General features: G+C 50.3%; 2 protein-coding genes across 2 annotated transcripts in view; one reads left to right on the forward strand and one right to left on the reverse strand.

Moving 5' to 3' along the window:
- POLR2B (RNA polymerase II subunit B) overlaps window positions 1-5,290 on the forward strand; it is a 19,033-nt gene extending 13,743 nt beyond the window's left edge. Inside the window, exons 18-25 of the mRNA XM_076336732.1 lie at window positions 488-582; window positions 884-1,134; window positions 1,222-1,311; window positions 1,590-1,697; window positions 2,173-2,286; window positions 2,380-2,540; window positions 3,935-4,130; window positions 5,047-5,290. Of these exons, the coding sequence (XP_076192847.1) occupies window positions 488-582; window positions 884-1,134; window positions 1,222-1,311; window positions 1,590-1,697; window positions 2,173-2,286; window positions 2,380-2,540; window positions 3,935-4,130; window positions 5,047-5,136 (1,105 nt within the window). The 3' untranslated portion in view covers window positions 5,137-5,290. The remainder of the gene's footprint in view (window positions 1-487; window positions 583-883; window positions 1,135-1,221; window positions 1,312-1,589; window positions 1,698-2,172; window positions 2,287-2,379; window positions 2,541-3,934; window positions 4,131-5,046) is intronic.
- Window positions 5,288-23,586, reverse strand: IGFBP7 (insulin like growth factor binding protein 7). The gene is made up of 5 exons (XM_076336734.1): window positions 23,102-23,586; window positions 9,982-10,091; window positions 8,304-8,420; window positions 7,037-7,163; window positions 5,288-5,480 (listed from the first exon to the last, which is right to left on the reverse strand). The coding sequence occupies exons 1-5, from the start codon at window positions 23,577-23,579 to the stop codon at window positions 5,461-5,463; spliced, it is 852 nt and encodes a 283-aa protein (XP_076192849.1). The 5' UTR covers window positions 23,580-23,586; the 3' UTR covers window positions 5,288-5,460.
- Between the last annotated feature and the right edge of the window lie 679 nt (window positions 23,587-24,265).

The raw sequence follows: 24,265 nt of genomic DNA on the forward strand, positions 1-24,265 counted from the left end.
AGTTTTCTACTGCAGCTCAGTTGTACTGAGTGTGGCACTGCAAGGTAGCAGTAGAAGCCTTAAAATGCTTGCAAAGTGGCAGGTATAAGGAGAAAAGTAATATGAGAATGCTATGATGAAGATGTGAATAATCTTTAGGAATAATAACTACTTTTGAGATGTCAAGCAGGTCCAAAGGTCTCTGCAGTTCATCAAAAATTAGCATGTTATCTATAGGTGCTTTGGCAATATCTGAAACGTGGCCATCAAAATGTCATTTGAAACTGTTCTGTTTGTTTGGTGGGGTGTTTTTGTTTTCCCCTCCTCAACGATGGTCAGATTAACAAGACTTTAGAGGAAGGGTTGTGTGGCATAGGAACATATTGGTTGTCATTAGTAACAGTAGTCGTAATATGTGATAAAAGGGTGATTATAGTGAAATTGAGATGTACAGATGAGGAAAAATGATGCTGGTTTCACTGGAGAAGGCTTTATAACTTTGTTTCAGATCTGTGTTCTATCGCTCATACAAAGAGCAAGAGTCTAAAAAAGGGTATGACCAAGAGGAAGTTTTTGAAAAGCCTACACGCGAAACTTGCCAAGGTAAGATATAGGAGTGCATGAAGACTGACTTTTTGAATTAAATTTTTGTGGGCAAGGTTGTTAATGTTGTTGAACTGATTCGGTCTTTATTTTGGGACATATAAAATAGCAGAAATGTCTGTATTAATAGCAAAATACATCAGCTGAGATATTTCCATAAAATTATCTTTAGACATTTTAGCAGTAGGCTGAAGTTGCAAGCAGACTTGTTGAATTTCTACAGACCATCAAAGTCAGTATGTTGAAAAATTTGGGAGTCTTTTTTTTTTTTTTCTTTTTTTTTCCCTCTTTTTTTCCCAAGGTATGAGACATGCAATCTATGACAAACTTGATGATGATGGTTTGATAGCACCTGGGGTACGTGTGTCTGGGGATGATGTCATCATTGGCAAAACAGTAACGCTGCCAGAAAATGAAGACGAACTGGAAAGCACTAATAGACGTTTCACAAAGAGAGACTGTAGCACTTTTCTGCGAACTAGTGAGACTGGTATTGTAGATCAGGTCATGGTAACCCTTAACCAGGAAGGATACAAGTTCTGCAAGATTAGGGTGAGCACTGACGTGTATGCTTTCTACTTTTAATCATTTTTGTTCTGTATTTAAGTTACCAATTGAATGTTTTCCTGTGGCTTACAGGTACGTTCTGTAAGAATCCCACAAATTGGAGATAAATTCGCTAGCAGACATGGTCAGAAAGGAACCTGTGGTATCCAGTACAGGCAGGAGGTAGTGATTTTTTTTTTTTTTTCTTCCTTCTTAACATTTTATCTCTGATCTTCTTAGTGTTGGAACTGCCTTAAGTGAGTTGTCTGTGGAATATCTACTCAGGTGCAATATATTGACTTAAATTTAGCTAAAATATGTTTAGAAAGGGACACAGTTGCTTCTTATGTGGTACTTCAGTGCCTCTGAAATGCTTTAAAAGACTTAATTTGAATGCATGCAACTGCTTTTTTAAAAGCTGATATTCTGGGAAGTACTGACTGTCTGTTTCCCTGCTCTAGGATATGCCCTTCACCTGTGAAGGCATCACACCTGATATAATTATCAACCCCCATGCCATCCCTTCCCGCATGACCATTGGTCACTTGATTGAGTGTCTTCAGGGGAAGGTAAGAAGAATCTTTTATGCTGTATGTCTGAGCAATATGAATTAAAATGTTTTTTGGTTCCCTCCCCCCGTTTGTTTTTTTTGTAAAGGTACTACTCCCTGGTAGGTGTTAATCCACTAAAAACTAAGGGTTGTTCTCCAGTTATTTGATAGCAAAAGCAGGTTTCTTGGGGAAGACCTACAGTCCTGTAAATTTTGTCCAGCAAGTCGGACTACAGTGTCCTCTCTCATCTGTTGCTTTTACTCCAAACATTTCTTATGACCTAGAAAAAGGAGTAGCAAAATTGTTGATAGTGTGTATTTTTTAAAATCTCACTATAAATTGCGTAGCTGGTAAACAAAGCAAGATAGGGTACTATCATGGGCATGGGATCTCAAGTTCTGGCATTAAGAGTTAAAACTGTTTGAAACAGCTTAATGTTGTCTGACCAGTCCTTCAGAAATCTGACAAGCTTTTGCAAATCTCTTCTCTGTAGGTGTCCGCAAACAAGGGAGAAATTGGTGATGCTACACCTTTTAATGATGCCGTCAATGTGCAGAAGATTTCCAATCTTTTATCAGATTATGGCTATCATCTAAGAGGAAATGAGGTATAATCAAAATATCAATTCACTGTAACTTTTTTAATATACATTTGATGGATAGTAAGGCTTATGATTCAGTGATTGCATTGACTACTTCAGGTCCTCTACAATGGCTTCACTGGTCGAAAAATCACATCACAGATCTTCATTGGTCCTACATATTATCAGCGGCTGAAGCACATGGTAGATGACAAAATCCATTCTCGTGCAAGAGGGCCAATCCAAATACTTAACAGACAGCCCATGGAAGGTAGATCTCGGTAAGAATGTTTATTAGTTTCTATACAGTATTTTCTTTTTCTTTCAAGTTTTTATCCCTAAAAAATAGCTGTCTCAACTTTGCAGCTAGAACTTAATTAGCTCACCCCAATTAGCCACCCATTTTCATGTGTTTGGCTTAAGATGATGTACTGGGTGCAGGTGTCAAGGTTTTGGTAGCAGGAGGTGCTGCTGGGGTGGCCTCTCTGAGAAAGGACCAGGGGTTGCCCTGTGCTGGACACAGCCACTTACAGCTGGCTCAAACAGACCCGCCGCTGGCCAAAGCGGAGCCCATCAGCGACACTGGTGGCGCCTCTGTGGTAACATATTTAAGAAAGGGTAAAAAATGCTGTGCAGCAGCTGTGAGAGAGGAGTGGGAAAATGCAAAAGGAACAGCCCTGCAGATCAGAGAAGGAGGAGGGGGAGGAGGTGCTCCCAGCGTCGGAGCAGAGATCCCCCTGCAGCCCATGGGGAGACCATGGTGAAGCAGGTTGTCTGCCTGCAGCCCATGGAGGACCATGGTGGAGCAGATATCCACGCTGCAGCCTGTGGAAAGCCCACGCTGGAGCAGGCTCCTGGCAGGAGCTGTGATCTGTGAGGGACCCATGCTGCAGCAATCTGTTCCCTGTACCCTGGGGGAAGGGCCCATGCTGGAGCAGTTTGTGAAGGACTATCCCATGGGAGGGACCCCACGCTGGAGCAGGGAGGTGTGAGGAGGAAGGAGCAGCAGAGTGGCACTGTTATGCACTGACTGCAACCCCCATTCCCTCTGTGACCACGGGGAGGGGAGGAAGGAGTTGGGAATAAAGGAGTGAAGTTGAGCCTGGGAAGAAGGTAGGGGGAGACGATGTTTTTAGTTTTGTCTTTGTTTCTCATCATCCTACTCCATTTTTAATGGGCAATAAATTAAACTAATTTTCCCCATGCTGAGTCTGTTTTGCCTGCGATGGTAATTGGTAAGCTATCTCCCTGTTTCTATCTCGACCCATGAGCTTTTCCATCTTATTTTCTCCCCCTGTCCTGTCGACGTGGGGGAGTGAGAGAGCTGCTTGGTGGGTATCTGGCAGCCAGCCAAGGTTACACCCACCACAGATAAGTAGAGGATGATTTAATTGTTTACCTCGTTTTGCTGTACGGTTGTGCTGTGGCTGTTAGCTGTCTTGACATCTGCTTTAGAAATGCTCAGCAGCAGTTACAAATTATTGTGTTCGCATTCTCCCTCACAGTTTTATTCTGAGGTGTTAAAGGAAAGTTAATGCACAGCTTTACTCCTGCCTTGTAATATTGCTCTTGTGGTTCTGATAAGTTACTTGTTCCACCAACAAGAACTGATGTATTTTGCCAATGAACTCAAAAGTTGAGGGTGTTTTTCTTTTTTTTCTTTTCCTCTTTTCAGTGATGGTGGCCTTCGTTTTGGAGAAATGGAACGAGATTGCCAGATTGCTCATGGAGCAGCCCAGTTCTTGAGAGAAAGACTGTTTGAAGCTTCAGACCCATACCAAGTCCATGTCTGTAACCTCTGTGGAATCATGGCGATCGCAAACACAAGGACTCACACCTATGAATGCCGGGGATGCCGTAATAAAACTCAGGTACGTGTGGCTTTCATCAGCCAGTGTTTCTCTTTGTGGGTGAGAGGAAATGCCACTCGGGTGAACAGGAGGATAGGGAAGTAAATATTTAAAGAAGCACCAGAACAACTGCTATTTTAGTTTCATAACTGTTTCAAGTGTTCATAGTGCCCTAGTTAATTTGGATGTTTCCTTATTAATTTTACAGTGTTGGCTTGTCACTTGGCAGGAAATGCTGTTCAAGTATTTCGCAGTGCAGAGTTTTCAGAGACTTTAAAAGTAAACTCTTGAGAGCTTATTTTTAGAAGTAAAACTCAGAATCACAGGAATTTAGAGCCATCGCCCTTGTGACTGTCCCCATGAAGATATTTATGCTTGCAGAGCTGGGTCCCCATGGGAGGTCTTTTGTGTTGCACTCTTTTTTTTTTTTGTTTTTCCCTTTTTAAATAAAAAAAAAAGCTCTGTAGTGTGTGCGTGGTTACAGAACTGTGTCAAGGGAGAGTGGCAGCAGAGAGAAAAATAGTTGCCTTAAACGGGCTTGTTCTTATGCGAGGGACTGACTGCTGCAACTCTAACAATGGCATTGAGGTTACTGAAGAGATGCGTGCTGGAAATCTTAACTGCATTTACTGTACATCAGGCACGCTTTGCTATCCACATGTTCCCTTGTTAAATGGCTCTTGTTTAAGAGCAGATCCCTTGGCTGTAGGTTTTATCATTAAAAATGTGTTCTGGATAGCTGCTGTGGAGCCTCTACAGACAGTCTCAGCTTCCCTCTTGCTTTGTTACTGTCTGTGAGCAATTCTTGTTAAATGTTTTCATGCGTAACTTCGGATTCACTTTTGAGCCAAAAACTTGACAAGTTATTTGTGTAGAGCGTGGTGGAAGTTGATGCTTTAGGAGTGCTTATCACAAGCCTTTTGAAATCTCTTTCCAGATATCTTTGGTTCGGATGCCCTATGCCTGCAAACTCCTCTTCCAAGAGCTGATGTCTATGAGTATTGCACCTCGTATGATGAGTGTTTAACCTTTAAAGGGGTTGGTTTTTTTTAATGATGAGACTGAAGTGCTCAAGTTTTGTTTCATTTTGTGTAGGTTGCATTTAAAATACAATTTTACTCATCTGCTATGTGCTGTTCAAAAGTACATTTATTTCCTGTAAATAAAAATTTGTAATCAAACTTGTGAATCTCTTTATTTGTGTATCTGTGAAAGAAGCGTCCAAGCAAATTGGTAATCAAAGAATAAGGGAGTTAAGAGGGAATGATTAGTCAGCTAGAAAAAGGCAGAGGTTGCAGCTTTCCAAAATACTAATTTAAAACTGTGCGGAAGTGAAAGTCCTCACATCACATCACAGCTCTGCACCATCATCTGTGGAAAAACAAAAACATGTTACGCTCTGTACTGTTCCAAGGGGTAATATCACAACTTGGGCAGTAGCACAGTGAGTTAGCTGATGGCTTAGCTGAGGGTGAGACCCAACTCCTTCTTTCCTTCCTTCCTTCCTTCCCTACTGCAGGACTACAGCAGCGGGGGGATGGTAATAGGTGGCATTTTTCTGTGCTGAGATCACCTGGAGGCGGGACACAGACTCCCTAACCATGTAGTGTGTAGCTATGACGTCTGACAGTTTCAGACATTAACGTTATCAATTTCCTTTAAGTAATTGTGGACTGCCAGCTTATTGCTTAGCTACAGCATGCTTACTTGAGAGCTTTCCTACAGCTGAAAAGAAACAGCTGTGACATGTGCTGTGCATATAAGAAATTAACCATGAGGCAATATATGCGGTACTACAGCTTCGCAGTAGAGTTACTGCAAGAGGGCGAGGGAACATCTATTCTGGGGTATAAGTGTGCTGCTCATGGAACAACTCAGTAAAACTCAATTTCCTTCACATCCATAAATAAGATGTTTGAAAAGGGATTAGAGACTAGCTAAAAACCTTCAGCAAAGTTCCTGTGCGGAAGTGATACTGGGATTCATTTTATGCTCTTATTTCAATGCCAGGTGCTGTTAATATTCTAAAGGAAGTCTTCCAGCTATTCAGGGATATAAGGATACAGAAAGTCAAGACTATATCGTTCGGATAAAGCTGCTGGATTAAAACTAAGGATTATGTTCAAAAGTGGACTTGGGCAGCACAGTATTCTCTAGCTGGATGCTTTGTTCCCAGTGCCTCTGTCTCTCGCATGGTTACAATTACTGTTCCACCTCTCCCGATTTATTCCGAAGCATATGTGGCCTTGGTACTAAGCCATCCTCTTTGCAGCTGGAATGATGGTGGCTGGTTTGCCATCAGCTTTGCACACAGCCTGGCAAAGAGGACCTGGGTTTGAAAACTGGCTGAGGGCTGTGGAGGGTAAAGGCTTCAGGTCTTGCCTAAAGGCCTGCTGTGGCGTATGTGTCCCATCCCAGGTTTGACACTCCAGCATGCAGAGAGAGAATGGCAGGGACTAGGATGCTTTCAGGATGGGGAAGAATGAGGAGGTGCAGGGACTTGGCAGGAATTTAAGTGCTTGAAGTTTCCCCTCTGTTTTGGGGCTGGTTGTGCCAATACTGCTCCCAGGAGAGATGGGCAGGTTTGGAAGTGTCCCAAGAACGGTGAAAGGAGGATACAAATTTAGGGCTGGAAAACCACTGAAAGTTGCTTTGTAAAAACCCCAAAAGGTGTTTTTAATTTGGTATCTTAATCTCCAGTACTTTACAGCACTTGGGGGGTTATTTATCAAGCCCTTGAGAACTCTAGCAGCTGAGATTTGCTGGGAACGTTTTGCCAAACCCAGTAAAAGCTGCATGCTAAACTGGTATTTCTAGTGTGCGGGTTTTTTTTCAGAAAGCATTAAACAGAGGTGGTCCTTCTGTATCAAATAACTGAGGAAATGGTTAGGGGAAAGAGCTGCTGAGTGTTCAACCACACTACCTACCTTTGGTCAGTGCTATTTCATGCAGAGTTTCCACAACGTGGATTTTTGCAGAAGCTGTTGCCTCTCCTTTGGCGTTTGATGCATGACACTCATATTCTCCAGCATCCTCTTTGCTCAGAGGAGATATCTAGGGGAAGAAACACCCCCCCATCCCCCAATAAGTATCCTGTGTATAGGTGGCAGCGATTCTGTTTTAAGGTATCTTTATATAACTTGTTAATTGCTTGAGACGTGATGAGATGAACAGAGTGCATGAAGTAGCAGTTAACCCTTAGGGACCACACTGACTGCGAGATTTCTTCTGTCTGCTCTAAACAGTCTGGTTCAGATTGCGGTGGCTCTCTCCAGTAAGGTTTGGGACAAGCACCCACTCCTGTGGATCAGCCTAGCTTTCTTTGCTGCTAGGCCAGATTACGTGTGCTGTAACGCTCCCTCCTTTTCTTTTATTGTTTACTTAGTTTGGAGATGTGTCAGACTACTGCATGCTTGGTAAGGGGAGGGAGACAGGAAGAAAAAGCGTTCCTACAACATGCTGCATCCAGTCAGTCAGTTCAGCAAAATCATCGGCTCAAACCTTTCCCTCTCCTTGTTTCCACCTCTGCTTTTGCAAGTGGTACGGGAACCAACACCCTGAGCTGTGCTCCCCTGTTATCAGCTTCTTTGCAGCTGGGAGCCGTCATACTTGCAATTCCTTTACTGGGATGTACAGCAGCTCCCTCTGGCCACCCTGCTGCTTCTCTCTGATGTACGGCGATTGCTGATTAGCCTGCAGGTACTCCTGAGCTTAGGAGGTCTGCTGAGTGAGAGCTGATGGCTTCTGCGCTGTGCTATCCTCAGGCAGGTGATGTGCTTCACTGAAGAAAGGAGAATTCTGCCAGATCTATAAGGACTCCTCAGCTGTGGGTCCTTCTTAGCGATGCCTTGCCTCTCTGTACCGATTACTTCCTAGACATGGAGAGGGTCTCCTTCCCACTAACGGCAGCAGGAAAGTAATGACATACAGAAAGGAGATCTTTTATTTAACTCTCGCCCTCTCTGACTGTAGAATGCATGCTTCTACTGCATGCTAGACAGAGGTGAAAAACTGCAACGGGTGAGACCGGAGCCAGCAGCCACCCTTACCCTTCATGTCTAATTCACACAGGTTGTTTTCCTCTAAATGCCCCTGTCTGTTGCCATGTGTCTTCTGCACTGTTCTTTGTTCATGAGTTGTTTGCAAACTGCACTGTACTGTTTGTGCAGCTTTGTGCCTACACAAAGTACTTACGAGCACCCAGCCAGTCACTTCGTGTTTCTCAGGGCCCCCTCGGGTCTGGATAGCTAAGTTTTCCCGGTCCCCAGGCAGAAGCTCCATCCTCTGGACACCATACTGTCCCCGAATTATCTAAACAGAATGGCAGAAAGGTGTGAGAACTTTGGGGCTTATTTATGCTAGAACTGTTAGGACCATACCTGCACACAGACAAGATCAACACTAGTTTTACATTAATGTGTTTTGTGCAGGAGCAGTGGTTTTTCTAGTGCCAGCATTTCACCTTATCCTCCATGTACTGCAGCCCCACTACCCCAATGCCTCAGCGTCTGCAAGGGGGCTGCGTTCTCCTTGCCTCAGCAGGAACGGATAGAGCAGCACAGCTTTCTGGTGTGGACGGTGCTGGGTAGTGGGGCATGCAAACGTGCCCTGCACTGACGGTCTCACAGAACTCATGTGCGTGTTCCCAAGGGTGTGTTTAGCCCATCAAATGATGCCTGTGCTGAACAAGGAGGAGTCAACTGCCTGCAGCTGCTGGCAGCCATACATCAATCCAGTTCAGCAGGCTGGAGCAGCTGCCTTCTGGCTTGGGACTCGGGGGGAGAGCAGGAGATGACTGTTGTCCTTGTTCAGAGGCTCCCCTGCAACTTTCCTGATGATCAGGCTTTTTAGCGTGGCAGTAGCAGAGAACCGAGAGTCCGAATGTTGCTCCCAGAATGGGCTCTCCCTGCATGACCTATCCTCTTCCCAACAGGCCAGGGACAGCCCTGTAGGTTTCTGCTGCAGCAAACCAGGCAGTCCCTCCTGGGGGGCACAGCACTGATGAGAAAGCATCAGTGCAGTCATTCCTCAGTGCTGCGTATTCAAGCCCAAAGCATAGCATGGGATAAGCGGTGCTCGCCCCTTGTTATCACCTGATCAAACAGTCTCTCGGCCATGAGGAAGAGGCACGAAAAGCAGAGCAGCACTGACAGTCGGTATAAACACAGCGTCTGCTTGTAAACAAGCAGAAAATGCTGCCTGGGTCAACATGCCTACATTGTATGCTCACTCGACAGTCTGCTCTGGGACCCCTCCGAGCAGAGTTTGCTGTCTCAGAATGGAGCAATCTCTGGGCCAATCCAGTTTTTTTCTCTGTAGTGTTCTTAATCTAGTATTTTTTGAGCTTAATTTTAAGACCTTTCCCAAGCGTCCACAAACCTGTGGCATTTGAAGAGGGTACAGGGGCCATGCAGTGGCTCTCAGCCCTACGGCTGGGATCCTCTCTGCTCAACACTGGCCCCTGCCCTAAGCCAGGTGTTACCAGCACGCTGCCAAAATCAGCACGCTGCCAGCTAACAGAGATAACTGGCCCATGTGGTTCCTGTGCCTGACGTGGGCGAGCTGTGTCCAGCCACCTCAGAGTCACTGCCGCCAGCAGGGTGACAGCAGGTCAAGGGACATTCCCTGCGTGCTCTGAATACCAGGCTCTACCAAAAGAAAGACAAGTCCTGGTCTGCCTCGGGATCAACAAGAGTTTAGAAAAAGATTAAGCAAAGCCAGATGTCTGGGGGTGGACAGAACTGCACAGATAGGAGAACTCACCAAAGATGTGTGTTTCTAAGGAGGGATCTGCTATGGCTTTTATGCTTACCAGGCAGTTTCAGCTGCCTCAGGTTTGCTATGCTCCAAGAGCTCCTAGCAGGGCCCTTACCTTGTTCCAGATGAGGACAGGGGTTGGGATGCCCATGACTTCACAGCTCAGGTAGATCTGTGCTCCTGTCACATTCCAGATGTCCTTAGGAGGGGTCACGATGGAGGGTCCTGCAAAAAGGGAGAAATGCTTTTAAGCACCAGGTGACTGCAAGCCTGTCTCCTTGCTAGCCTTTTAAGTGGGGCCAGTCACTTCTAACGGGTTTTGAGGATAAGGTGAAGGGGACCCCCTGCTCGGAGCAAAGCTTGCTGGACTGATCCCACATCACAGCAGTTCCCTCCCCAAAGCTACACATGCATCTGACCTTAAGCTGTTCAGGCTGATGAGCGCTTGCCCCAGAAGGAAACTCAAGTGTTGAGTGGTTCAAGTGATCAGCCCATCTACTTGCAAGACTGAGGTTAGAGGTAAGATAGTGTTTGTATTCTGTCATCTCAGGGGCTGAGCGGGACTTTACAAACTGCTGCTTTTGCTCACCATGTAGCCACCAAGTGCGTCGTTGACACTCAACTGGCATGGAGGAGAGGACCCCCCAGGAGACAGGGTGGGTCCCACTCACTCTCCCATGCCATGGAGAGCTTGGCCAGCTTTGCAGCAACCTTTTTGCCAGCGTGATCTTAACCTGCAGCAAAGCCCGTGGCGACTGGCTAGCAGAATTCAGTGTTATGCTGCTCCTGTTTTACCTGTGTGCAACATTCAGCCAAAGGAGGCTGGCTGGAGGGTGCGGGAGCTCTCCTTGGGGGGGACCTGGGAAGGGACCGGGTGAATGCAGAGCTCCGTTTTCCCTCAAGAGCTCCAATCCCTGGTTAAACAGGGAGTTGTTTCCAAAGCCAGATGGGAACAGAGCTGTTTTGCAGATCTGGCTGGAGATGTTTACCCCTCGGGCTGGGAAATGTTGGAGACGTAACCCATATCCCAGGAAGGGAAGAATGGCCTTTTCTGTTCAATCCCTCTTTAGTGGGGCTGTTTTGCAAAATGCAGCTATTAATTCCCCACAATAGGAAGTGCAGCCCAAAGGAGCACATAGTGTTTATTTCCACTTATTGATAGCTTGAAGAACACAGCAGATTTTCCCCTTCTGCTCTGAAGATGCAGGCAGTAACAGGAAACTGAAGCTCCCATTAGGCTCCACCAGGAGAAGGCATTTTCTATGCGAACAAGTACACCAGAGCCAGCCTGATGGAAGCCCCTGGGTATGCTGGCTCACAGATCATGGCTCATTCCCAGCCCCATAAAAGAGGGGCAGATTTGGGTCCTGATGCTCCTTCTGGGGTCCTGAACATGCACTGACCTCAGCCCTGCACATGCACATGCCCTCTTGCAGGCAGTGAGGAGCAGGTTTCAGGTGCATCCCACTGCACAAACATCTTCCAGCGGAAAGCTGGAGCCTTTTTTCCTCCTCAGGATCTGGGGACAGATCCACACTGGTATTACCAGCCAGAGGACATCAGCCATCCCTCTGTCTTTGCACAAGGAATGCCGAGGTGGCTCCCCACTCCTGAGCAGCTAGTGTGATCCCAGAGAAGTGCTTGCTCTTCTCTTCTGAGATTTCCCTGTCCAGGAATGACTGTACATGGCCTGCTAGTGAGAAGCTGCTCAGAGACCAGGGGTGGCTGCAATCCAAATTCTCCACTCCAGAGGATCCCAGTCCTGGTTTTAACAGGAGGTAGCTGCGTAGAAGCAGGGAAGTTTTATGTATAGCCCCAGGCGACGGTTAAAACCACACCTAATGACCAGTACGGGCTGGTTTCCTAGCAGACATCACAACCCAGGCACTCCTCATCTGCACAGAACTGAATCTCTCAGCTGAGAAAACGATTTAAGCAGCGTTTCATTACATTGCTTACCCTGTTGTTGGTTGTGCTGCTGCATGACTTGATTCCTGTGCATAGGCCAGGAGAGGGGTGTGTTGGAGTCACAGCACCCCTTCCCATATGGAAGGGTGCTAGAGTTATCCTTGCTCCAGGTGGCCCAGAGCAGATCTGTACCTCCAGACCGTGCCCAGCTCTGCACTTTCAGCAACACCCCGCTGGAGGTTGTTCCCCTGAGTACAACTGTAGCACAGCACAGTGGGGTGATCCGTGGGGCTAGCACCCCCAGTGTGCTCCTGCCCAAAGCACAGCCTGGCCCCTGCGCAGCAGCAGGGCTGTGGCCAGCCAAGGGTATTGCCATCCCTACGACGGGGCCACCTCAGGTCACGCGCTCTGCTCCCTTTCCCCAGCACACCTGTTTCCTGTGCAGCCCTGCTGTTCTTTTTCTGGTGTCTCTTGAACAATAGGGACAATAGGGCGCTTGGCAGCTCTGGTGGGACCCGGATGTCCCCAGGCGGCTTAGCTCACCCCACGCTCTGCAAGGACCTCCAGCAGATGTGCACGCAGTATAGCCTGCTGCTGCTGCTGCCGCCGCCTTCTGCTCCAGCCATAAAAAATCCTCCACAAGCAAGGTGCCCTTCCTAGGGCAGAGCTTGGGGCCTGTCCCCGAGAGGCAGGGCTACGTTTGCCCCTGTATGACACTGACCTCTTTATCACCGGTTGCTGGGGTTCTCCATGAGGCAGGAGAAACACAGCTGCCCCAAATGACCACCATCTCCCACCGTAGAAAAGGAGAGATCCTGATTCTTACGTTAAAAGCCAGGTGGATTTTAAGGCATCATTATGCTCTTCCAGGATCTGGCTCAATTCTTCCCTGGTTGGGAACTGGCAGCATTCAACACACCACTAAATCCACTGCCTGAGGTGTCTCGGTCTTGGCTGCCACTGAGTTTCCCCCTCTGTCAAGGGCCCGGACACCCTCTGCCCATGGATGTTTGCTCACCCTGCCAGGAGCAGGTCACACCAGGATTTTTCTGCAGCAGCTGCTGGCACAGGAAGAGAGAGGGAATTTCTACCCACCTCCTGGGCGAGGAGAAATTGTTTATCTTCCCTGGAAAGGGGAATGGCCTGCACAGCTTCACAGCGAAGCTCCAGCTGGCTTGGCACAGTAGCCACAGCACAGCGAGAGCCTGGCCGTTACGAGGCAGCCTCGAGCTCAAGCTCAGGATGTACATCCTGATCTAACCAGGAGGAATGTGAGACTCTGCCTTTGGCTGCAAAATGAACTGGGAGCATTCACAGGCCTCCGCCTCTATCCGGCACAGCTCTGAGGCCGGGAGGGAATACACATCCCGAGATATGCAACAGTGTCATGGGAAGAGTCAGTGTGGTCTCTCGGGATATTTGACTTAAATCCAGACAGTCAAAACTCTAGAGGCTGGGCTTCTTCCTCCACTAAAAATAAATGAGAAAGGCCAAGAAGTCAGCAGATTTAAAGGCAAATCATGACAGCCCTCAGCAGCAGCTAGACTCCCACCACAGCCAGCTGACACCCAGGTGCACGGCAGCCACCCGGTTTACTGCCTGTTTTGGTCCCACTCACGCTCTCTCCCACAGTCCCCTGAAGCGGCCAGAGATGGACAGGGGACACGACAACCTGCCACAACAGGAAAGGCAGGGGATGCCTGAGCCTTGCAGAGACTTTAGGGGATGTGAGGACATTCCCTCCTGCAAGTAACCCCTCTTGCTTTGGGGGTCCTTGTGAAGGGAGCAAGGCCACCATGCACTCAGCAGGACTGGAAACAAGCCCACCTTGTACAGAGCAGATGACTTGGGCCAGCAAGGAGCCCCCTTGGCCCTCATCCTACAGCCTGCATGTTAGAGGCCTTGCTGCTCTACTTGCAGCACTGCCCACAAAGGGGAACGTTTTTCCGTCCGCTTCCTTCGGGCTGGGGACTTGTGGGTTGCACCTGCTGATGAAAATGGTCACCACCATCAATGTGGCTGAGTGGTCTCTGCTCCCTGCCGGGGACTGAGCCAGGGGCACTGTGGATGTACGGGATGCTCCCTGCCTGTACTTGCCCTGACTGTGCAGGAGCTCCTTGGCCAAGAGGACAGTGCAGGCTGCTGATGGAGATCAGCTGCTCTCCGCAGGCACTTCAGGCATTTCCTCCCTGCTCTGCCCATTGTTCGTAAGATAAATAGCTCTCCCTGGTCCGGGCAGGGGCTTATTTACAGAGCCAGCAAGCTCGCTCACCCCGGGGAGAGGAGCCTGAAAGCACAGGGATTGTTTTTTCTGCAGATCACAGGGACCTGACAGCCTGCGTTATGTCAAAAGCAGCAGCCGGAGAGGAGTTCCCATTGCTGTTATGTAGTTGCTTTTCTGCCACAGCAGCATGCAGCAGAGCCTGTGACTTCCTAGATGAGGCTATCATTTGGCATCAATTCCCGACACTCCCACTGCCCCGGGCACCTCTTCTCTGCTGAGCCACAGCAGGCAGAAATCTAGCATCTCCCAGCCCACCCACCTGCCCCTCGCTGGTACCAGGATGGTCTACCACAGCTCAGGGTTAGCTGGTCCTCGCTGATCTTCCTTTGGTGTCCACACAGACACACAAAAATAAATCACACCCCAGCAAGCACAGCAGTAACTTTTTTGCTAAAATCAAGGAGGCTACAGGTATGTCACTAAAGGCAGAAATAAGCTTGACATAAAGCACTGTGGGGTATGCCCTGGCGCTTGGGTGTGCGTGAGAAGGTCCCGACCACGAACACACGAAGCTGTGTATCGCACACTGAAGCTCGCGTTGGCACCAGCCTGGTTCCCAGCCGGCCCTCCTCAGCACTGCATCGCCGTGCCACAGCCCCGGGTGAAACACAGACTGGGAACACTCCCCGTGAGACAGCAAATCAAAGCAAAAGCTAGACATGGTTTACCCTCACAGGCTCTTGCAAGTCTGAAAATAGACCCACTCCAGTCTCCTAAGTTGCTGGGCAAGTATTTTCCCTTCAAAATTACTTTATATGGAGAAGGGGAAACCAATGAGTAAGCAGCATCTACTCATTCTAGCTGGCATGGCCTCAGCTGCTTCCTCCCAGGTCAGTGCTCTGTGAGAGGCAGCAGCAGATGGGAAGTGCAAGCAGCTTCTGTCCTTCCCCATTCCCAAAGCTGCCTGCAGCTTTCTGGCAGATTTACAGGCATCCTTCTTTATCTCTTTCTGAAGGCATTTCTCCCCCTCCTTTCACCTGGCCTTGCAGAGACTAAGGAGTTACAGAAGGAAGCTCCGAGACATCCAAACCAAAGGAGATGCTGGATGCTAAGCCTGTTCGGATGCTCCCACTCAAGAGTTCAGCAGCCCAGTGACCCTGGAAAGGCTGCAAACGTGAACGCAGCTTTGTCCCAAGCCCTGGAGACCTGAGACTGAGTCAGCATGAGGCAGGGCCCCAGGCCACCATCTATCTGCCATGGATCTCCTCCTGCTTCCCACCCCACCAGGCTCGGCATGGAGCAGACCGGTAGAGCTAGAAATCCCTGCTGTTTCACCACGGTTCAGGAACGCTGCCTTCAGAGACCTTGTGCACGACCTTTATAGGGCTACTTATCGGTCCTCCGTGGGCTTTACATATAGGTGGGAGGGAGAACAGGGCGGCACTGCAAAGATCAAAATCCCAAGCCCTTTCTCCCTTACCTAGCACGCAGGATGGGTCTGCGCTGGCCCCGGCGTTGCGCCCAGAGAAAAGGCTGCGCCTCTGCATGCTTCATGCCTAGCTCAGCACTCTGCCGCATCTAGCACGTCCTCAACGCAATCTGAATCTCAAAGCTGGGGTATTGGGGAGGCTGATGTGGCTGAGGCTGCTCTGAAGCTCAGCTGCAAGCTTATAACCACACTTGCCCCTGGAAACAGCCAAATGGGGAAAGGGCAAGCCCTCTGAGTGGAGATGACACTGCCCTTGCTAGCAGACTGCCACAAGCCAACCTCTCTCCTGCCTTTTCCCCCCATCCTGCCCTTTTTTCCCACCTCCCCTTCCTTTTGCCAGTCTCTGAAGTATGCTGTCCCTGAGGTCAAACAGGCAGTAGCTTTCAGCAAACGTGCTTGCTGCTTCCCAGCCATATCTGGACGCGTATTTGGGGTTTTTTTTGTCCTGGACCTCCCAGACAAGCTCTATCAAGAAACTTCTCTCCTCCCGGCCATCACCTCCCCTCTTCTCTTTGTGTGACCTTGACTCAGTTTTACTAAGAAAACTGTCATTATGGCACAAGGAGGATCACGAGCTAAAGCCTGGAAAGAATGTGAAAAGCTTGCAGTGGGAGACACAGAAACAAGGCATGGCAGCATTTACGCATGGAAAAGCAACTAGGGCTTTCAAAAGTCCGCCCTGATTAGACTTGCTACACAGTAATCTCCTATTTAGTGTGAACCTCAATCAACCTCAGCCCAACAAAGGATTAAATGCATTTTTTTAAATACAGCATGCCTTTCCAGCAACAGAAAAAACAAACATGGGGAGAAATTTGCTGATCTGTAATCATTCCTTCCTAGTGATTTTGGATATGCTATGATGGTTGAGAATGAAGACACGGGTGAAATATGGGATCCTCTTGGGCAGTGGAGGTGTTTGCATAGTCCCCGGCACACTGGTGCTCTCCAAGACTCTGTTACGCTGCCGAGTAATATATTAAACAGCTTCCCTAACAAGATTTTAGCACAGTAACCATAAAAACTCAAGCTCCAATGAACTGAAACCTTTTCAAATAACTAAATACCTTTTAAGGAGGAATTTATGGCCTATCCTACAACAGTGGAAAAACCCAAAGTTGCAGATCAATTTTAAAAATACAAGCATAAAGCTTCAGCCCTAGAAACTCTGTCTCAAAATCCCGATGCACGGTGTGCTGGAAAAGGAAGCACCACACTGAATCACATCACATCCCCACACCACGCTCCATCTGAAAGGACCCCGTGGTACAAAACAAAAGGTGTAATGCCACCACACACCTGCACAGCTCTGCTCTGCCACGGATTCTCTGGACGCAGCAAAAAAATGCCGGCAAGATCCACCTGCAAATGCAACGCTTTCCTTTGCGGTGGGAGAAAGCGGGTAGCAGGCCACTGCTGCAAGACCTCCACTCCCAGCTGATGCAGAAACCCAAACCAGCTTCCCAGGAGAATTAGGGAATTTGGTTCATTTCCAACCACAGATGACTTAGCAAAAACTTGTCTAAATCTCTCTTTCCCCAGCAAAGAAGAAAGCACTCATAAAATGCGGATATTCTTTTAAGTCCCTTAAAATCCAGGAAAGGAAGAACAGGAGGAAAGAACTAAAGCAGTCTAAGCCACTTGTTAACTAAAAAGCACAAATCCAGAAGAATTTCTTGCAAAATGTGATTGGATATGAACTCTGCTTTCCGGTGTCTAAAAGAGTTGAGTTCTCTAAAAGAGAAGATGAGCCAACGTCAGTGATAACAGCAGTCTGCCATCTCCCAGGTGGTTTTCCCCCAAACCCCTGTTTCTGCTCTACTCTGGCAGTGGACTAAAAAAAAAAAACCACCCACCCTCAAAACTAAAATATTTCTGGCAAAGTCTCAACAGCTGAATTTGGCTGGAATCAGCCAACAGATGTGATTTATGTTTCTTGTTTTAAAATTGACCTGTGGTAACTCGGCACCTCTTCCTTTGCAGCACAGATGTAGCTTTATGGGACGCTGAGGCACCAGCAAAGCAAAACCACTGCTGGGGTAAAGTGGCAGGAATCTGGGGGGGGTGTACTTGCCCCTGGGGCTGTCAGTCTCTACGAGAGCCTGGCAGCCACAATCCTACGTCCACCAGCCCGTTTTTTAAGCCTTGTGGACAGACAAGAAACCTTGCACCCACTTTTTCCTGAGCCCCAGAGCTGGCGGGTGGCACCTTAGCAAAAAAACCCTTCTAGGAGGGATGCTGTCTGGGCTTCTGGCAAGCCAAGATAATACCCCTCTGGGGGGACAGCTCAGCTCTGGTGACTGGGATCTCTTTGCTCGTGAAAGAGAGATTTAGGCAAGTTTAGTGCTGGTTACAGTCAGCTTTAAAAGAATCTCTCTCCTGGTCCTGCCATTCGTAAGCTCTGCAGCCTGTGGGATGGATCCTGCACGGTGCTGAGCCCTCATCACCATAGGGCAAACCCCTGCATGTTCCCAACGCTGGGAAAAGACTTTCATGGAGCCACAGAGATTCAAGCCACGTTCAGATCAACAGAAATAGAGCAGGCTGCTTGGTGAGCCAGCAAATCTACCCTTCACCCAGAGAGGCCCTGAGTTTCTACCTCCGGGAGGTCTTTGTAGGCAGGTACAAAGCAGCACCAGTTCCCTGGAGAGTGAAACGCTGTCCTTTGATGTCCGTTGAGAGCCGCTTTGTGGTACACTGCATTTGGGCAAGAACAGGCGCTTGGCTTCCACCAAGAGCAAAGTGAGCATAAAATACAGACAAAGCCTTGACTGAAAACGGCAAAACAACCTGGAGACCCCAAGCCTGCTGGAACAAGTATCAGGGATTTCAAACCATAAGGCCTTTGGGTTGTAATGAGGCAACTTCAGCAGTATTTTCAGCAGTCACGACATGTCCCTCGAAGCAGGTATTTGCTGGTAGGTAACGATAAGAGAGACTCGGGGTATTTGTCCCTTCTTGCGCTGGTTAGGCAACAAGTCCATGCCTGGTATTTTTCAGCTCAGAGAGATCGTCATGCCAAAAATCCTGCTAGCTTTTTGATGGGGGTTGGTGCTTTGAGGTTGTTTTTCTGCCTGGCTTGAGCTGAGCCACGCAGCCCTAATTCTTTATGCCAGCTGGCTTTGCATGGAGTGGGTACCATGGTCCTCCTGCCCCAGGTCCTAGCTGGCCTTAAACAGCCTCAGTGTGTGCACTGCAAAATTAATTTCAGCCTAAATTACTAAAGCCACCAACTCCATAAGAGGCTTTTCTGAACACCTGTGCACAGCTGGGTGACGGCAGCGGCAGAGGGCAGCTCCCCGGCTGTTACAGCAGCCTCCCCTCCTGCCGAGGGGACCACCGGAGGTGGCACCCCTGACCGCCTGTACCTGCTCCGCCAGCAGGCTTCTGCTTTGTATCTGAGCCTGCCCTGCCTGCAAGAGCTGGCAGCAGACCTGAGCATAGCTATGCATATTCATAGGCAGAAAGCAAAGGGCCAATGCATTTAAAGGCAATGCTGGAAAGCAGCTGGAAAACTTCACAGCATCCATCTCCTGCACGGCCTCGGCACTGGGATTAGCTACAAAGAGGCTGCTGGGGCGCGAGGGTAGAGATGGGATGCGGGTAGTGGCTCCCTGGCAGGGAGCGGGGCAAAACCCCGAGCCAGCTGTGAGTGCAAGCGTGAGGGCACAGCACGAGCCCAGCCGGGAGGGAGCACCACGGCATCGCTGACTGCTCCCCCTGAGCAAACGCAGGCAGCTTTGCCGTGCCCTGCTGACACAGCACTGACAGCAGCCAGGCAGCCTCAAGGAGCTGGGAATCAAGTAGGGTGCCTTTTTCCAGCCATTCCCAACGGTCCTGCCCACATGCAACCCACTCCAGGAAGGACTGGCTGGATCCTTGCACCTGCCAAGTGCAGGTATAGCATGGGTTATTTCCATCCTCTCAACTGTGTCTTCTTTTACCCTCCAGCAGGAAGTTTTGGCTGCAACGGAAATACCTTTTTCTGCATGGCTTCACTATTTTTGTACAAAGAACACAGGCATCAAATCCGAGAGGTCTGGGAAACAAGCAGCAGAAAGAGAATCCCGAGGACAAGGTCAAGGCGAATTATGCAGGGCCGGGAACTGGCTCCTTCCTTTTGCTATTTAACAATAAAGAAACATCCAAGTTGTTCCCAGTCAGTGGGCAGTATCTCTTAGCAAGCAAAAACTGCTGAGCATTGCACAAAAAACCCTGCGATAGGCACCACGATAAATATGGAAAGCTCAGCTGGACAGGCATTTGGTCAGCTTTGTCAAATATAATTTTAATGAACTTTTATCCCCTTGGAAATATAACTATGGTGGAAAAAGATGTGTGTTTCAAGGAGTATTTTGTGTGTTAGGCCTTATGTAGCGAGTGCTTTGTTTCCAGGCTGCTTTACTCATGCCCACATGGTGTTGCCTATAACAAATCAGTAGGACTGCCCCTCCCAGCAGGTATACCTCCTTCAGACCCTTTGAATACCTGGTACATATGGGACAGAGAGGGAGACAAGGCAAGAGAGAGGGTATGAAATACAACCCCAGTTAACCAAGGAATAGGAGCCTAAGTCTTTTAATTGCTTGTGGCCGATCCCTGTGTCTCAAGCGTGTATTTTAAGGCAGAAGAAGAGGAGGTAGCTGCAGTAAGACTCATTCCCAGCTTGCCTGGGAGGTGAGGTTTGAGCAAACAGTGGCAGGAGTCAAGAAAGGGATAAACCGGCAGCATTTGTCCTATTTGCATCTGTCCGTGTCCTGTCTCCCTGCCCTGCCACCCCCAGCATGTCATAGTGCTAGGGTGGGTGAGGAGGAGCATCTACCAATAAACTGTTCCCAGACACATTCCCTTCTTCCACTGGATGCCCCATCTCCAGTTGCCACCCTTCCTGCCGAAGACAGCAAAGGCCAACAGCAGTGGCAGCTCTGCATTTCCTCCTCCCGAGGACCAGCTTTCAAATAGGATGTGCAAAACAAGCCTTCCCTCTCCAGCTCCACTTGGGAAAAATAAAAGAGCAATCAAACACAGTCAGGACCTCCTGCTGGAAACACGGTTTTCTGGATTTCTTCTCAGACTTTCTGGATCTTCTCAGACGCGATCCTGATAGTCCAGTGAGCACATGCAGGCACCTCAGAGCCCATCTGCCACGAGCAGGAAGCTGAAGTCCCCTGTCCCCCAAGGACTTCTTTCTGTGCAAAAGCCGTCACACAAATGACTGATGCAGGCAGGATCCTGCCTGTTTGTGGTCTCCCTGTGCAGGATCCCATCCTAGACAGCGCCTTAAGGAGATCACGTCCGTTTGTGGTGGGAAAATGGCAAAAGCCAGAACTTCCCCTCTTTGACACCCACAGCATTTAGGTTCTTTTAGAAACCCAGAAAAGTACTGTCTCCTATCTGGAAAGATACTGAAAGAGGTTCTACCCTGCAGGGCTGATGGGATGGATATCCTCTCCTGCCACTGTTTCAAAATCAGTGTGGAGATTACAACTCCCCTCCCCACCCAACAGTCCTAACTGCCAGGAGGCCCTGAGGGCTACAGAAATACTTCCAGATGTCTACCACATGCGTGGGCTGAGTCCCTGCCTCAGCTGCAAGCTACAGAGCAATGAGTAGCACCAGAAGACAGTCCACAGCACGATGAAGGTTCACACAGCTGAGGGAAGTCTCAGAGGAGTCAGTTGCGATACCACTGCTGAGCAGCCCACGTCCCTCCTGCTCCCTTCCCCAGATGCTGGGTCAGAGCTCTCCCAGCAGCAGGATCCAAAAGAAAGGGGCTCCCCAGAGTGACAGAGGAGGGGACATTTTGCCAGTGGCTTGGCACCACATGCTCCAGCGAAGTTCTTAAACAATAGGTAACAGCTTGCAAAGGTGTCTCACTGCACACCTGCACACTCAAAGGGACCTTTTCTGAGGAAGGGATGCAGTTTGTGCATGGAATGGCTGTCCTGCACTGTGGCCCTCTTCAGAGGAGCTGCACTGTGATGACCAGAGGACGGAGAAAGTCTCATGGGAGCTGTTTGAGGCTGGCGGGTCGGTGGCCTCCCACCATCCTGCCCAGTGGCTCGTGTTTGCATTGACCTCATCAAACTCTGTCTCCATAGTCTGGCTCAAAGCCCCACCAGGCCAAGCCAGCATCCAGTCTGGCGTGGACACAAGAAGTGCAACCAAGGGTTGGAGCAGTAGCTTACAATCTCAGTGTCAATACCTGTTTTGCCACGAACTCCTGGGTGACTTTGGGCAAGACAAGTGAGAACACAACCCTCTTCTCACGTACACACCTGAAGCGTGACCTCAGACATCTTTCAAACACGTCTGCCCACTCGGTCTGGGCTGGCAAGGCCAAGAAGCAGCACTCATTTTTAGGACTGCTGTGACCATCTCCCGAGTCTGCTGGGCAGGAAAGGCTCCTTCCAAATGCTAGACAGAGGCCTGGACAGAGGCCGTTCTCGGCTCATCCCACATCGGCCTGAGAGCTGAAGCTCCTTCCCTCCAGGAGTTAACACCGTACCACAAAGTTTCTGGTTAATATATAAGCCTGATGTTTTACACGACGTTTGTGAAAAGCCACGCAGGCATTTAATGGGCAACATCAAAGTGCATAACCCAATCCTTACCCAGCCTTTCATGCTTTCCTTGGGAGCTTCAGAAACATCGTTTTGCAAGACATACTTGGCCTCAGTTATGGGAAGAAAGAGAAGGAGGAGGTGGAGGTTGTGACCCTACACATACTGTGTTTACGAAAACACTCCTCCACCAAAATGGCATTGGCGCTGCAGTATTGTCCTTGAGACATTCAGCAAATGGCTTGCGTACTATGTCTCCCCCCCCACCCCCAGCAAAACCCACTCTTCTAACTGCTCGCCTCCAGCGAGCTCAGAAGCCAGGATTTCTAGTAGAGGCCCGGCAGCAAAACAGTTTCTTCCTTGACCACCATCCCTAAGCAAAAGCTTGGGAAGAATCGAGCTCCTGGTTTGAAATGCTGCAAGTGCAAACCGCTACGTGCAGCTCACAAGAAAAGTCACTGCTCGTTTTCATTTCGAACCAAAGCAAGCCAGTGAATGTTGGCTCTGAATTTCTGTGCCTTTCACATCCATTTAATCACTTCCTTTTCTCACTGTTTGCAATCTTCCTCTGCCGAACCCTCCCCCAGATGGTTCAATCCTTTTGTCCCATGTCGCAGCGTCCCAAAATGCAAGCTGCAGGCAAAGTATGAAAAGCAGGGCAGTGTAGTTCCAGCACAGCTGGAAGCCAAGAGAGAGCGGCGAAGTTTCTCTGCGTTTCTGGGGCTGGTCTAAAGCCTTACTCCAAGTTTAGGCAGCATCATCCGACTGGGACTCTCAAGTCCATTTAAGGTGGTTTTGAAATCATCTTGACTTTACAGATAAGCATCCCGATGGGATAAAACAGTACGAGGTGCGCTTGGGACCAGCTTTTTCACCGGGAAGTCAGACAGCACAGCCGGACACCTACCCTCCCGAACCGCGCCAGCGCCCCGCCGCCACCGCCACCGCCCCCCGGCCTGGCCCGGCCCGCTCCGCTCCCTTCCCCGAGCGCTTCGCCTCCGGCCGCCGCTCCCGCCCGCGCCCCCGCACACCCCGCGCCGCCGCCCCGCACCTTGCTCGCAGGCTCCCTTGCTCCGCTGGCTGATGGCGGGCTCGCCGCGGCTCTGGGCGCGCAGGCTGGCGGCGCGGAGCTGGCAGCCGCTGCCGTAGGTGAGCCCGTCGCTGCCGCAGACCGGGTAGCGGCTCTTGCAGAGGCACACGCCGGGCGGGCCGGCGGCGCCGGCGGCGGGAGGGGGTCCCGGGGCCGGGCCGCCCTTGGCCTTGCGGCGCTGGCGGCTCTTCACGCACTCCAGGCCGGGGGCGCAGCGCCCCCCCGCAGCGCCGCCGCCGCCGCACGCCTCGCCCTCGCCGCGGCCGCACTGCCAGCAGCAGCCGCAGGCGTCCCGCACCCGGCCCAGCGGGCAGCCCCGCGGCGGCAGCGCCGGGCACCGCGCCGCCTCGCAGGGCCCGCAGCCCCCCGCCGTCGCCGGAGCGGGCACCGCCAGCGCCGCCAGCAGCGGCAGCAGCAGCAGCAGCGCGGAGGGCGGCATGGCGGCACGGCGCCGCCCGCCCCCGGCAGGCACTTAAACCGCGGCGGGGGAAACCCCTCCCCGGCGGCGCCGGCGCGGCCCCCGCCGCGGCAGCGGGGCGCCGCCGCCCGCCGCCCTCCCGCGGCCGCCGGCCCCCCCGCACCGCCGGCCTCGGCCCCTTCTTGTGCTGACCCGGCTGCCCGTCAGCTCTGGCATCACGTTGGTCCCCACTCTTCTTGCCACCCGCCCGTGCTCAGCTCTCGGCCGTCAGCTGCGAGGGGCTGCAGAGGCCCCGGTCTGCCCGAGAGCGGGTCGCTTTCCTGCGGGAGCGGGGACGAGAGAGAAAAGGAGAGCTGTCCGGTTTCTTTTGTACACACTTGGGGCAAAGTTGTTGCCCGCTGCCTTCTTTCACCTTGTCTTGTGGCACCTGCCCCAGGATGGCTCCTGAGGGGTTCCCGAGGGGCTGAGGGCGGGGGGCTGTTGCCACCAGCAGAAACTGGGAATATTCCTCGGGCAGCGCTGGGCGATGCTGTTTGAGTCTGTCAGGACAGTGTCCTGGAAGTGCAGCGCCCCAAAGCATCGTGGTGTGGTTAAACCCCTCGGGCGGAGGGTGGTGGGGTGGTGGGGTGGCACAGAGTGCTCTTTTCTGCCCTTGCGCTCGTTCCCTCCCCTCGGGCCTGGCTGCGCCTGCGGGGACTTCATCTCGT

Source organism: Aptenodytes patagonicus, chromosome 4 (assembly GCF_965638725.1).
Source record: "Aptenodytes patagonicus chromosome 4, bAptPat1.pri.cur, whole genome shotgun sequence".
Classification (NCBI taxonomy): Eukaryota; Metazoa; Chordata; class Aves; order Sphenisciformes; family Spheniscidae; genus Aptenodytes; species Aptenodytes patagonicus.

Coding starts and splice junctions, on each gene's coding strand:
- IGFBP7 (XM_076336734.1), bottom strand. CDS start 23,579: ATGCCGCCCTCCGCGCTGCTGCTGCTGCTGCCGCTGCTGGCGGCGCTG. Junction 8,421..9,981: donor CTGTCCTCATCTGGAACAAG/GTAAGGGCCCTG, acceptor CATTCTGTTTAG/ATAATTCGGGGACAGTATGG. Junction 5,481..7,036: donor TGAAATAGCACTGACCAAAG/GTAGGTAGTGTG, acceptor GTTTTTCCACAG/ATGATGGTGCAGAGCTGTGA.